The sequence below is a fragment of the Molossus molossus genome, unplaced genomic scaffold (assembly GCF_014108415.1).
Source record: "Molossus molossus isolate mMolMol1 unplaced genomic scaffold, mMolMol1.p scaffold_m16_p_20, whole genome shotgun sequence".
NCBI lineage: Eukaryota > Metazoa > Chordata > Mammalia > Chiroptera > Molossidae > Molossus > Molossus molossus.
The window spans coordinates 13994229-14009618 of NW_023425356.1; the positions used below are offsets into that span (position 1 = coordinate 13994229).

Below are 15390 nucleotides of genomic sequence, written 5' to 3' on the forward strand. Positions count from 1 at the left end.
AAGATGGCTTTGAGCTCTTGCAGGACTAACACTTAATGTAAGATAGCCTTATCTGTCAGGGCTGAGTTTGATATCACAGTAACTATGCAGCACAGTCCTTCCATTAGGTTGGTGGAGTTTTTCAGTGGTTTTGAAGATGTACATCGGGTTGTTGGTCCTTGGAGTTTTTCTTCCTAAAGAGAACCAGTGATCTAAGTCTTCTGAAAAAAATATATACGTTAGGGCCTTTCTTCCTCATAGGATTGACATTATGTTTCTCTCGCACATCACAACCTCATTTGTTTTTTCCTCAAATCCTGACAGCTTCAGGGTATCCTGGTGTAGGGGGAAGGGGACCACTAAAATGTACTACCTAGTGTTGGGAGTCCCATTTCTGTGGATGTGTGGCTTCCATAATGAGTGAGCCTTGGAAAACCACTTTTACTTTTACATGCTTTAATTTTTTCATTCTTAAGATGGGTGGAGGGGTGACCTTTAGCTCAGCATGAACAATCCCCAAGACTCTCAAGATATAAGAAAGGGTAGCGATGACCATCAAGCATTCCACTGTATTTTCCAGATACCCAATTGTTCCCATCTGAAGAGTCATTACCTCTAATACTTCTAAAAGTCTCTTGTTTTTTCCAGCAAAGCACAGGTAGCAAACAATGAAAATGGCAAACAGCTATTGGGAGCAACAGTGAAAGACAGAAATATTCTTCGCATGATGACAACGCAAAGTGCATGCAAAGAGAAAGACCCCCCTCCACTCCTGCTCTATCAATGTCTCTACAGATCTCCAAAATGCCACAATTTCAATTCTAACTTAAGCAAGTGTAATGTGTTCAAGTCTCTGTTCTGCACTTAACAACCCCTTCAGCTCCTCTGTTTCCGTTTCCTTCTCGGTACAGGGAGAAGGCCGGTGCTACCAAACCTCACTCGCAAGGCTGTCATGACACAAGTGAGCTAATGGATGTGGAAATGCTTCAAGGAAAACAAAGCGCCAGAGTAAACTGCATGATGTAATTTGGTAGCCTTGGTCAGACAGATATGTGTTCTGGGTTAGCTTTGGGCTATTAAGGAAATGATAAATGATCTGATTTAGTATAGGCTGAAGCACACATTGGAGATGACAGTAACTGGTTCATAACTTCACCAACACCAACAGTCAGTCAGCCAGTGTTCAAAGCCTGGCTTGTCACAGCTGAGTAACAGAGAAGCCCACTATGTTGGCTGAATTTCATGCATCTATTTGTTCCATTGAACTCAAGCACTTCCTGAAACTGAAAAGCATCTTTGGGTGCCGTGAGTAGTTCTTTGGCAAGCATCACAATCCAGGAAGGAACAAATAAAACACTAAGTAGGTACATTTGATGGCCTGAGAATGCCTCCCCACCCCACTGCCGCCCAACGCCTAGAAGTTGCATCGTTTCCCCCGAGCACCACGAGCAAGCACATGCACCTCCAGGTGAACGACAAGCAGACATGAGAAAGGCTCCATGCACCGTGAAGGGAAAATGGTAGTAGGCCAGTTGATGATGATGAAGATGAGGATGCTGGGTCTGTGGCAATGCTGCTGGAGGCCTCAGGAAGGACAGTAAGAAATAGATGCTCAGGAACCAAATCCTACTTGCTTGAGATCTGGCTCTTGCAGAACAAGCATTCATTATCTGGGACTGCACACATCCATTTGTTTCATATTTTTAACATTGTTCTCAACCCATTGTGGCTCAGTGGATTGAGCTTCGTCCCATGGACTGAGAGGTCCCAATTGGATTCCTGGTCAGGGCACATGCCCAGGTTTCAGAGTCGATCCCCCACTAGGGGGCGAGCAGGAGGCAGCCGATTGATGTTTCTCACATCGATGTTTCTATTCCTCTCTCCCTTCCTCTCTCTCTAAAAAAAAATCAATAAAAAAATATTTAAACATTATTTTTATTAAGGCTGTATCTTCCCAAGACACTATAGACAGTTGAAAAACAGAAACTCTACTCTTAAGAAGTAGTTTACATGGTGACCAAAAACCATACGGTTGATATTTCCTTCCACTGAATCAATCAGTTGTTTTGACTTCATGTAACCACAGCTAAAATTTGACTCGTAATTCAAGAGCTCTGCTTTTAAAAATACTTCAGGGAGTGGTGATATTTCAAAAGATGAGTAGATAAGATTTGGTGACAACCTGAATTCATGGGCTAAAGGACAGACAATAACCGTGGGTCTGATAGGTAATCGCTGAGCTCTTCTCTAAGCATGCCATGTTGGAGGGAATGGAGCACCTGAGTGAAACGGTCTTGAGGTTAGGACTTCTACGTTCAGCTAGAGAAGAGACAAGAGAACAGAAACAAGGAGTGGAGGGCGAAACGGAAAGAACAGTGGGCTAGGAGTGAGAAAAAGTGTCTGTGACCACTAGGTGGCCTCAGGCAAACCACGTAATCATTAGGAGTCTCAGTGTCCATCATCTTGAAAGGCTAGTGTTAATAATAATAAAGTCAACTTTAGAGAATTGTTATAAAGATTAAGCAAGAACAGAATAATATTGAATGTAAACTGTAATTGTAAAAACAATGAAATAAAAAATAGTTTTCCCTGGCCGGTTTGGCCCTGGTTGGGTCGTGCGGGTGGCAGCCACTCAATGTGTCCCTTTCACATCGATGTTTCTCTCTCTCTCTCCCTCCCATTCTATCTGAACAAAAAATGGAAAAAAATGTCCTTGGGTGAGAATAAAAATAAATAAATAAGAAATAGTTTAAAAACTACACAGTCTGCCTGGCCAGTGTGGCTTAGTGGATTGAGCATCGTCCCATGGACTGAAAAGTTCCGGTTCGATTCCCGGTCAGGGCACATGCCTGGGTTATAGGCTCCATCCCCAGTGGGGGGCATGCAGGAGGCAGCTGATCAATGTTTCTCTTTCACATCAATGTTTCTATCTCTCCTTTCCTCTCTCTCTAAAAAATCAATAAAACATAAAAATAAAAAAGAACTACATAGTCCTAGCCAGAAGTAGGGGAGTATTATTATTAACATAGGAAGTGCAAGACTCAAGAAAAGGAATATCATGCTTGCTTGTCACCCAACAGATCCAGAAAAGCATGCTTATTTCTCAGCAGTGCTTTATCAATGGGAAGGAAGGGCGGGTTGCAGGCCTTTCATCACCCACATCTCACCTCACAGAGGAACTCAGAGGTGGACCTACAAGCTAACGGACAAGTCTAATTTGAAATGGTGGGGAACATACATTTATTTGATCTAAAACAGGTTTTCATTTTCCTGGCCACAAAAATTTACCACATTACTTTTTGCATTGGAGTTGAGGGCTTACTAAAGCAAGACTCAATAGATCTCCCTGGCTAATCTATGTCTAAAGGAGAAGATTATTTTATTTCAAATTATCAAATGAATGTCCCATGAGATTATCTTTTTTAAAAATGGATTTTTTGGGGGGGAGGAGTCTGGAAAATCCACGAGTTCATTTTTTATGCTATGGGATATCTATTAAATGGTTATCATTTAATAAACACTGCTGAAAAACACCCATGTTTCTGAATTAAGGAATAGTATCTTTGAAAAATTGATACTTTAGCAAATGGCAGGAAAAAATAGTCCAAGATACTCACGTTTTTCTTCAGCTGTATAAAGTAAAATAAAACAAGATAAAATATATGAACAACTTTCAGAAATCATAGTGGCTATTAATTGGTGCTTTGGAATAGAAATATGTAGATTGGTACAAATGGGGTGCGGTGGGTTGTGTTATTACAGCTCCTTTTCCCACTGACCTGCAGTTTGCTGCCACTAGAAAACCCTGGGAATATAGTCCTTATACATCTCTTCATTTTCTTTTCCTTTCAATGGCTCTTTAAATTTTTGTTTACAATAATAAAAAGGTACTCTTTGTAAAAATGTGATTTTAAAGAAAACCTGGTTAGGAAGAATGGAAATTCTTACAGGATGCTGGTAGCAGGTAAACTGAAACAGCTCATCTGATAAACAGCTGAGTAACACCTACCAACCATTTCTGAGAGTCTGTCCTAAATAATTCTTAAACATAGAAAAAGCTTTAGGTGCAAATACCATTCTCAAAACATATTTATGCTTACAAAAGAACTATAAAGAACCTAAGGGATTATGTAAGAAACTTAGAATATTATACAGTTATTTAAAAATGATGTTTAGGCCCTGGCTGGGTAGTTCAATGAGTTAGTCGTCCTGATACGCCAAGGTTGTAGGTTCAATCCCAAGGCAGGGCACACACAAGAAGCAACCAATGAAGGCGTAGAGAAGTGGAACAACAAATCCATATCTCTCTCTCTCCTTTTCTTGCTCTCTCTCTCTCTCTCTCAAATCAATTTTAAAAAAATGATGTTTAGAAAGGATTTGGAGGATCACGGTAAGCAAAAAAAGTTACAATGTTAAGCAAAAAAGAAAATAGGTACTATATAAAGTGATGCGTTACATAATCACAATTGTGTGTGTGTGTGTGTGTGTTTTAAATCTTTACATTTGCAAATAGATTGAAAAGAAAAACAGTAATGTGTTCAAAGTGGTATCTTTAGATGATGGGACTGTGGTGGTTGGGTTTTTTTTCTTGTTACTACTTTCCTAAATTTCCCAATTTCTCTAAATGAGTGTTCATTGCCTTTATTTTTCAGTGCAATTTCTCTCTTTTTATTTTATGTGAAACATGTATTATCTTTATAGTGAGTAAGACATAATTTATTATTTAAAAAATTACTCTGTGTACAAACCTGGTTTGAACCATCAGAATACATGGATCGGGTTAATATTTCCATTATGCTCCTGATTTCCAGCTGATACTGTAGCAAGAGACATTGTATAGATCCTTCTTGGAAGTATGGCAGAGCAGGTTTTGTTTAGTACCAGAATAGAGAGTAAATATCTTACACAGTTTTCTCCTGGGATCATCAAGGTTGCTACCACATGATAGTTTTAGAAAATTACCTCCCTCCCAAAACTAAAAAAACCCAAAAACAACCCAAAACTTGAAAACCTTGTCTTGCGTCTTGCTGAAATGTATTATTAAGGCGACTATAAATCCTAAATAAAGGACCACCAGAGCTGAGGTGATAGTTAAAGGAACGGTTGCCTAGTAAAAGAATTGTGCTCTCCAAACACTTTTGCACACCTACCTGAAAGTTTCAACAGAGGCATTGTTGCTGGTTTCCTTGATTCTAGGAGAGCACAGTGGAAAGGAAGAGAGAGGAGAATGTGGGGAGGACTGACTGACAATATGCAGTACCCTGACTTTTATTTTATTTTTTTGCTTTGCTCCTGTAATCTGACCCTTCTCTGCTAAATTAGAGAGATGAGCTTCAGACCTATTTATAGCTTTAGGCAATTGACAGTGAAAACTATGTGAAGCTTTAAATCTTTGCTCTGAGATTTTAGAAAAGGTATCTCTGGTAGGCCAGGAATCACATTTCAATACTCTAAATCTTCCTACAGATTGAATTCTCTTCAAGTGTAGTTTTCTTGTATGAATGGCTCACTGGAGAAATACAGTGAAGTCTTCCAGGCTTCTGGAAAGTCAAGATCCTCAGGATTTCAGTGATGAGAACTTTTTCTGTGGTTAGTGAATATGCTGGTATATTCATCAAGCGCGCGCTCTCTCTCTCTCTCTCTCTCTCTCTCTCTCTCTCTCTCTCTCTCTCTCGCGCGCGCGCTCACACACACACACACACACACACTCATAGAAATATCCCTGACAGTGAGCCCTGGCCGGTTTGGCTCAGCGGTTAGAAATATCCCCGACTTAGCAGAAATTCGCCTGGCAGAATTTATTTAATGAATTTACTTCAAATTTTATTGAAACTCAATTGCCATCTACAGTGCTCAATACCCCTACTCTATATATTGTGATAAAAGGACTAATACCTTTCTATTGTATAACATTTTATAGTTTATAAATCACTTTGCAAACATTATTTATTTTATTCTAAGTGCAATCTTATAAGTAAGTAGTACCTTAGTCCTGCTTTCCAAATAAAACCGAGGCTCTGAGAAATCAGAGTCTTGTTCAAAGGCATTCTGTTCATAAATTGCAAAGCCAAGGCTCTCTAGACTAAAATATCATGCATTTCCCTTGATAACACAGAATCTTAGTAATGGCTAAATATGTGATAATTACTGTTTGGTAAAGAAAGACTCAGCAGAGCCGTGGCCAGTGTGGCTCAGTGGTTAGACAGACGGCCTGGGGACCAAAGAGCCTCGGGTTGGATTCCCAGTTAAGAGCTTGTACCTGATTTGCAGGTTCAATCCTCAGCCCTGGTTGGGGCATGTGTGGGAGGCAACCAATCGATGTGTTTCTCTCAAATTGATTTTTCTCTCTCTCTTCTCTCTCTCTGTCTCCTCTCCTCCCACCCTTTCTTCCACTCTCTAAAAACCAATGGAAAAAATATCCTCAGGTGAGGATTAAAAAAAAAAGACTCAGCAGAACTTATGAATTGTAACAGCTATGTTCAAGACAATAGCAACAGGTTGGAACTTCAGATTTGGAACAGGATATGGGCATAGGCTGAATTATCTTTTTTTTTTTTTAATTAACTATTTTCTACTGAAAATTAGGACAACCTTCTTTGTTGGCAAAAACTAAATATTTTACTGCTTAGCTTTATGGTCATCATCTCCTTTCAATCAACGACATCGGAACACATTACAAAGTGTTACTAAACCAAAATAAGAACATCATTCCTTTCCAACTTTTTTTGTGACATTTCCACCTGGATTTCCCAATGGTATCTACAAATTGATATACCCAAACCAAACATTTTCCTCCCCAAACCTGATCCTCCTCCAACGATTTTCATCTTTGAATGTTACCCCCAAACGTTCCATTCCATCTATGGCAGATACCTAGTTATCTACTCAAAACTTGTTTTCCCGACAGTATAGCAATAGAAAATTAAGAATGGGAATACCATATGACTCAGCAATACCTCTTCTGGGTATTTACCCAAAAAATATGAAAACATTTATTTGTAAAGATAAAAATGAAAAGATCTTAAGAGACTGCTGTTTTCATGAAAATAATTATTTTTTAGAAAATAATTATTTTTTAGAAAATAATTACTTTTTAGAAAATAATTATTTTTTAGAAAATAATTCAGTTTATTTTTATTTCACCATAAATTTTGCAGTGTATTTGATTATTTTAAAAAGCAGTTTCTTTTTTTTTTTTTTTTTAATTCTCACCCAAGGATACTTTTTCATTTTTGTTCAGATAGAGCAGGAGGGAGAGAAAGAGAAACACCAACATGAGAGGGACATATTGACTGGTTGCCTCCCACATGACCCCAACCAGGGCTGGGGACACACCAGAACCGAGGTACATGCCCTTGATCAGAATCAAACCCATGACTCATTGGTCCGTGGCTGATGCTCTACTGCTGAGCCAAACCGGCCAGGGCTAAAAAACAGTTTCTTGATAATACTCAATGTTTAGTATATGGGGAAACAGATACTCTTATATGTGGTTGATAGAAGTTTAAGATTTTAGCCTTTCTGGAAGGAAATTTGACAATACATTTATCAAAACCTTTAAAATATGCATATTCATCGATACAATTTTATTTTCATGACATTATCTTAAGGAAATTATCATACAGGTACTCAAAGATGTATTTCAAGAATGTTAATTGTAGCTGAACTGTTATAACAGCCAAACAGTGGGAAGAACCAACTTGTCTGTAGTAGAAGAGTGATTAAAGTGTGATACAACCATAACATGATGCAGATAAATATATATTAGCATAGAAAGTGTTCAAAATTTTATTAAGTGAAAAAGCATATTGCAAAGATGTATATACAATATAATCCTGTTTTTATAAAAGAAGAAGAAGAAGAAGAAGAAGAAGAAGAAGAAGAAGAAGAAGAAGAAGAAGAAGAAGAAGAATTTAATTTATATATCATGATAGCCCTGGAGGGTGTGGCTCAGTGGTTGGAGTGTCAGCCCACACACCAAAGAGTCATGGGTTCAATTCCTGGTCAATGGCACATACCTGGGTTACAGGTTCAATCCCCAGCCCATCAGGGTGAGTGTGGAAGACAAACCAATCGATGTGTCTCTCTCACATTGATGTATCTCTCTCTCTCTCTCTGTTTCTTTCTCACTCCCTCACTCCATGAAAAAAATACATTCATGTGAGGATTAACAAAAAAATAAGTAAATAAATTTTATATGTCATGATAAACAATGAAAACAGCCTAGGCAGCTTATATCAATGTTCTGTCTGGGTATGGAATAAGGGCAACTTATTTCTTTTGGTTTATTTGAATCTTCTACCATGAACAAGTATTATTTCTACTGGAAGAAGAACAAAACCGAACCTGAATTTAAAGCAAAACAAATTCCAGTCTTGTCATTGTCTACAGCCCTTCAGGGAAAATACCCAGAAACTTGCTTCAATGGGACAAGTCTATCTCCTCATCCTTCCATAATTAAGCTTGCTTTCCTTCAAGCATCAGTATATAACACAAACCAGTCTCATTTAATTCTATTTTTTCCTCAAGTTTATTTTCAGTGTCTTTTTAAAAAAATATTTTTTTCTTTATTGATTTTAAAGAGAGAGGAAGGGAGAGGAGAGAGAGTTAGAAACATCGATGAGAGAGAACATTGATTGGCTGCCTCCTGCATGCCCCACACTGGGGATTAGGCTCACAACCTGGGCATGTGCCCTGATGGGAATCAAACCAGTGACTTCTTGGTGCATGGGTTGACACTTAAGCACTGAGCCACACCGGCCGGGCTGGCCTAGGATCTTTTAAAAATTAATGAGACTGTTTCAGCCGTATTACAGACTACGTTGGTTGGAGCTAACCTGGGAAACTAACCATCATATAGAACATTATTCCAATGGAAAACATTCAGAGTTCCAAATAACACATTTACGAACGTGTATTTTAAAAATTTTATTGAGCCCTGGCCCTGGTTCGGTTCCCGCTAAGGGCATGTACCTCGGTTGCAGTTTGTCCCCGGCCCTGGTTGGTCGTGCGGGTGGCAGCCACTCGGTGTATCCCTTTCACGTCGATGTTTCTCTCTCTTTCTCTGTTCCTCTCTCTCCCTCCCACTCTACCTGAACAAAAAAATGAGAAAATGTCCTCGGGTGAGGATAAAAAAAAAAAATTTTATTGACTTTATTGGGGAGACATTGGTTAAAATTATATAGGTTTCAAGTGACAAACGTGTTTTCTAAAGGGGAAATTTCTGGTATTTTATTAAGTTAGAGATTCCTGTAACCTGAGGCTCTCTGGGAAGATGCCACTTAACAGAAATAAGCAGCACAAGGGCCAGTGCTGCCTGCCTTCTTATGTCCAGAAAGCCCAGCTATTTGGCTGCAGGAGCGCTCCCTCCCGCGGTGACACCTGGCTCCCTCATATCCGACCGCCCCCACCCCCAGCTCCCTGTCACTCAAGCTTCTAGGGGCTGCTGGTTGTTTGTAGCATAAACTTCAGGATCAGCTTAATCCTTTGCTACACTGCTGCAGGGGGAGGCGGTCCAAGTTCATTACAACTTCTGGTTGGGAATACAACCCTTTGCCAGCTGCAGCTAGGGACTGTTTCCTGTCACCCTGTTAGAGGTGTGTAACGGCTATCTTATACCTAAGGGATGAGTTTGGAGTATAACTAATCCTGTGGAATTTTATGATGTTTTTCTGGATTCAGCTTCATTTTCTTGTCAGTAGTAATTTCCCATGCATGCCTAAAAACAACGAAGTCAAATTTGTAAGACTCATCCTTTTCCATGAGACAAACTGACTTTATTTCCTGTCTCTTGAATGGAACAGAAGTTCAGCAATTTGCTTTTAACAAAACAACCTGAACGTGAGTGGCGTGGGAAGCGGAGAAAGGCACGCTGCGGCCCCCGGGAATAACAGTGCAGGGCCCGTTCCAAGTTTGTTTGTTTTTTCATATTAATTATCTAATTCTCACAATAGTAGTCTTTTGAGGAACTATTCTAGATCTTGAGGAGCTATTACCTCCATTTTACAGTTGAAATTCAGGTATGAGAAACCGGTTTGCCCGAGGTCTCGCAGCTGGGAAGTGGCAGAGGGGCGCCGCCCAGCATCCTGGCACTGTCCTGTGCTGCCTCTGGGCACCGACAGCGACCCTGCCTCGGGGACAGTGGGCGCTGCACTAGCCACGAGGAGGCGATATAGTGATTCCCAGCTTGATACACGGCTACAGGAGTAGACTGGTGAAGTTAAGTGGTACTTAAACTTCAACTTATGAAATCTTCCAACCGAACCTTGAATGGAAGCCTCCGTGATGAGTGGGTGTGCTTCCACTGAAGGAGTGGGGACCAGGGAGGAAGGCAGAGCCCCACCACTCAGGCTTTCTCAAACACCTCCCTCGTGACACCCCAGGGGCTCTGAGCAGCATGGCTGGCAAACTGCTAGGGAACCGAAAGGAGCACAGGATCTGACACCAGGAGACCTGGGTTCAAATTCAAGATAAATCTATCTATTTAGAGTGGATTCTGTTTCTCATCAGTAAAACGGAGACCATTACTGTTTCACATGGCTATTGTGGAGGATTAAATGAGATGAGGTATGTAAGAGCACTTTGAAATTGCAAAGCAATATATAAATAGTTTGTTTCCATAGAGCCTTGACCCGAACAGCAGAGGCCCCGGTGGCGATGAGGCATGAGACGGGTTCTGGAGCATCTCAGATGGCGTTGAGTAGTCTCAGAAACACTGGGAAGGAGGCGACCCTGGGCAGTGTCAGGAGGGTGGTAGTTAAAACACTAGGGTTAAATAAGTTGTTTCAGAGTAAACAATGTCCTCCTCCTTTGAAACAATCAATTAATTGCAACTAAGAAATTTTGTTTTAGCCCTGGCTGGTTTTATCAGTGGTTAGAGCATCGGCCTGCAGACCCATGAGTCTCAGGTTCAATTCCGGCCATGGTCATGTACCTTGGTTTCAGTTCGGTTTGTCCCTGGGTCGGGGTCATGTGGGAAGCAACCAGTAGATGTGTCCCACTCACGTCGATGTTTTTTTCTCTCTTCCTCTCTCTCCCTCCCTCGCACTCTATCTGAAGGAAATAGAAAAATATCCTCAAGTGAAGATTAAAAAAAGAAATTTTGTTTTAGAGATATTTTTATTTATTTATTTTCATTGTTTTTTTATTCTCACCCGAGGACATTTTTGCATTTATCTTCAGATAGAGCAGGAACGAGAAAAGAAGGAAGAGAGAAAGAGAAACATCGATGTGGGAGAGACACATCGACTGGTGGCCACCCACACAACTTCAACCGGGGTCAGGGACAAACTGCAACTGAGGTACATGCCCTTAGTGGGAACCGAACCCGGTTTCCTCTGGCCTGCGGGCCAACATTCTAACCGCTGAGCCAAACTGGCCAGGGCTGTTTTAGAGCTATCTTAATCAAATGTAAAAGATGATTAAGGAAGCACTGTCCATCTGGTTCACTGCCGTATGCCCAGAGCAGCACAGTGCCTAGGCATGTAGTAGGTGCTCAATAAAAACCCACTAAATGATTTGGGAAGAAAAGTCATAAGGAAAATTCCCTGAGCCAATGAAACAAATATATTTTGTTAGGGCATGTGGCTCTGCCTCACAGTAGGACCCAAATCTCACAGCAGCTACAGAATGATGGGGCAACAAGGGCACAGATCTTGGTAATTTTAGTTCAGACACCATGATAGAGTTCATTTTGGACTTAAATATTAAATGTCAAACTCCTCAAAATTATAAAACTAGCATAAACAGATTTTTAAAAATCCTCACCCGAGGATATTTTTCCATTTATCTTCAGACAGAGTGGGAGGGAGGGAGGGAGAGAAACATAGATGAGAGGGACACAACTGGTTGCCTCCCATATGACCCTGATGAGGGCCGGGGACGAACTGCAGCCAAGGTACGTGCCCTTGACTGGAATTGAACCCGCAACTCATTGGTCCACGGGTCGATGCTCTAACCGATAAGCCAAATTGTCCAGGGCCAGATTTCTTTTTTTTTTTTTTTTTTTTTTTTTTTTTTTTTTTTTTTTTTTTTTTTTTTTTTTTTATTGATTTTATTTTATTTTATTTTTTTTTTTTATGAATTTTTATTTATTTTTTTGTTACAGATATTTTACCTTTTTACCCCATTGGCACCCCCCACCCCACCCCCTCCACCCTGTCCCCGGCTTAGTTGTCCATGTCCATTGGTCATGCATACATGCATATAAGTTCTGTGGTTTATCTCTTCCCACCCCCCCACCCCCCATCCCCTCTTCTGAGGGATGTCAGTCTGTGCCCTACTTCCATGTGTCTGGGTCTACTGTATTCCTCAGACTGTTATGTTCATTATATTCCGTATATAAGTGAGATCATGTGGTATTTGTCTTTTTCTGCTTGGCTTCTTTCACTTAGGATAATACTTTCCAGGTCCCTCCATGTCGTCTCAAAGGATAAGAGATCTTTCTTTCTTACCGCTGCATAGTACTCCATTGTGTATATGTACCACAGCTTTTTGATCCATTCGTCTACTGGTGGACACTTGGGCTGTTTCCAGATCTTAGCTATTGTAAATAGTGCTGCTATGAACATGGGGGTACATATATTCTTCCTGATTGGTGTTTCAGGCTTCTTAGGGTATATTCCCAGCAGTGGGATCACTGGGTCAAATGGAAGTTCAATTTTTAATTTTTTGAGGTAGCACCATATTGTTTTCCATAGCGGCTGCACCAGTCTGCATTCCCACCAGCAGTGTATTAGAGTTCCCTTTTCTCCACACCCTCGCCAACACTTGTTGTTTGATGATTTGTTGATGGCGGCCATTCTGACAGGTGTGAGGTGATACCTCATTGTTGTTTTAATTTGCATCTCTCGGATGATTAGTGATGTTGAGCATTTCTTCATATGTCTCTTGGCCATTTGTATGTCCTGTTTGGAGAGGTGTCTATTCAGCTCCTCTGCCCATTTTTTAATTGGGTTCTTTGTCTTCCTTTTGTGGAGTTGTGTGAGCTCTCTGTATATATTGGAAATTAACCCCTTATCTGATACATCATTGGCAATGATGTTCTCCCATACAGTGGGTTGCCTTTCCATTTTGATGATCGTTTCTTTTGCTGTGCAGAAGCTTTTAGTTTGATGTAGTCCCATGTGTTCATTTTCTCCTTTATTTCTGTTGCCTTAGGTGATGTATCAGTGAAAATTCTGCTCCGTATGATGTCCGAAATTTTGTTGCCTACATTTTCTTCTAGAATTTTTATGGATTCACGGGTCACATTTAAGTCTTTTATCCATTTTGAGTTTATTTTTGTGTATCAGGGCCAGATTTCTTGATCTAACTTTCCAAATGTCTTTAAACTTCATTCTACTGATTTAAAAATTAATATCAGGGATGTTGGGTCTCAGTTGTAAATGTGAATTGATTTGTATTAAGATGTTTTAAAATAACATGCAAGTTCTCTTTCAGACCTAAATATCTTATGTAATTCATGTATCTCAAGCTCCCACAGAATGTGTCATTAGTGCCAATTTTATCGCTTCTACAGTGGCCATCCTAGAAGGTTGTTTTTCCTAACGTGGATAACATTTCAGGCCCCCACGTCTGAAAGGGACTGAGTAGGCAACTGCTCAGTTCCAACCTCGTCCTCCTGCTAGGCATGTAGCTGCCTCTATCTTTAGAACATTTGATATTAACCTCCAGTATAGCAGGTGCTCTCTTTATACACCCCTTATAAACTCGTAATTTGTATTTATACAAGTTTTCAGGAGGGACTAAGTTCATTCTTTTAAGTTGAAAAATAACATGGGCCCTACCTCCTCCAGTAGGTTAATAAACTATTTTGTGCAAGTGTGAAGTGAGCCATGAGTACAGTCTCCAGATAAGATTGATCAGTTCACTAGCTCTACTTCCAGCTCATGAATCCAAAACTTTGTTCCTTTTGGCACTGCAAAGGCTATTTGCTATTTGTATTTTCCATGTTCCTAGAGTTCCAGTTTTCTTTTATTAAGGTATGGGACCACATTTTATTGCTGAACTCTTTATTTCTTTATTTTGTTAATCTTCACCTGAGGATATTTTTCTGTTGATTTTTAGATAGAGTGAAAGGGAGGGAATGAGGGAGGGAGAGAGAGAAACATTGACTGGTTGCCTCCCACACAACCCTGCCTGGGGCTGGGGATTGAACCGGCAACCCAGGTATGTGCCCTTGACTGGGAATCAAACTGGAGACCCTTCAGTCTGCCGGCCGACACCCCAACAGCTGAGCCAAACTGGTTAGGGCCTGAGCTATTTTTAAAGCACCACAAGCATACCCTTCCCATTTGGATACTGGACACTCTCTCTGTACTCTCAAGTCATAGCGCTGGACAATCTCTGAATGTCTCTTATGCAGCTTTGCAAAATGATCCCTAGCATGGCCTCTTGGCCCCTTTACATGTATTTATGGATATCAAATAACTATGCAACTATGTTGGCCTTTTAATGACCTTCAGTATTCCTTGTGATGAGAACAGAAGCCATTAATAGCACAAACACAAAGGAGGTCCCCTCATTCCAAATAAACAAGATTCTTTAGCTACATTTTCATTGTCTCCCTGTAGCTTCATTTTGCTGAGCAGAATGGCAGCTAACATCAGAAGCAAGAAAACCACCTTTCCTCTTTCTCAGATACTGGGGGGTCAAATATTAGCAGAACAAAATATCTGATATGACGCATAGGTGATTGATTTAAGGGGAAATCTGTTTTAGATACACAAAGTCCATGACTATTTCTGTTCACATGCATTTTATGCTCTTTCTGGTAGCCCCATGTAGAAACAATATTTGTCACTTAAATTTGGTTTCCTTAAATTTAATTCAGCCCAATATTAGTGATTCCACTCCCTATCCCCCTTTTAAGGGACAAAAGTTGGAAGTTTTCTTGGTAGAATAAACCAAGGTCCTCTTAATCACACTGTTCCAGTACTAGGTGACATCATTCTTTTATAAACATGTCTCATTAACTAGATTAGGGCTGGGAAATCTGAGATATCCTAATTCAACTTTCCTATTTTTTTTTTATCCTCACCCAAGGACATTTTTCCTTTTTTTGTTCAGATAGAGTGGGAGGGAGAGAAAGGAAGAGAGAGAAACACATTGACGTGAAAGGGACACATCAATTGGCTGCCACCCACACAACCCAACCAGGGCTGGGGACAAATTGCAACCAAGGTCCGTATCCTTAGCAGGAACCGAACCTGAGTCTCTCTGGACTGCAAGCCGATGCTCTAACCGCTGAACAAAACTGTCCAGGGCTCAACTTTCCTATCTTACAAATGAGAAAACTATGAGCTGGAATAGGAAATTATAGTTGGAAGCCATGTTCTCTGGCTCCTAGATCAACGCTCTTCCAACTATACCAAGATTGGTAGACTATGCAGTAATGCAGACAAGATGAAA

The 15390-nt window shown here is 40.4% G+C and overlaps 1 protein-coding gene across 2 annotated transcripts in view; it reads right to left on the minus strand.

Moving 5' to 3' along the window:
• AMPD1 (adenosine monophosphate deaminase 1) overlaps positions 1-5296 on the minus strand; it is a 24331-nt gene extending 19035 nt beyond the window's left edge. The window contains exons 1-2 of one of the 2 annotated variants that reach the window (XM_036272660.1): positions 5130-5226; positions 3597-3608 (exon numbers count right to left, since the gene is read on the minus strand). In XM_036272660.1, the coding sequence (XP_036128553.1) occupies positions 3597-3608; positions 5130-5151 (34 nt within the window). In that variant the 5' untranslated portion in view covers positions 5152-5226. Of the gene's footprint in view, positions 1-3596; positions 3609-5129 lie in introns of both variants that reach the window. The other variant, XM_036272661.1, reaches the window with a different exon arrangement.
• Between the last annotated feature and the right edge of the window lie 10094 nt (positions 5297-15390).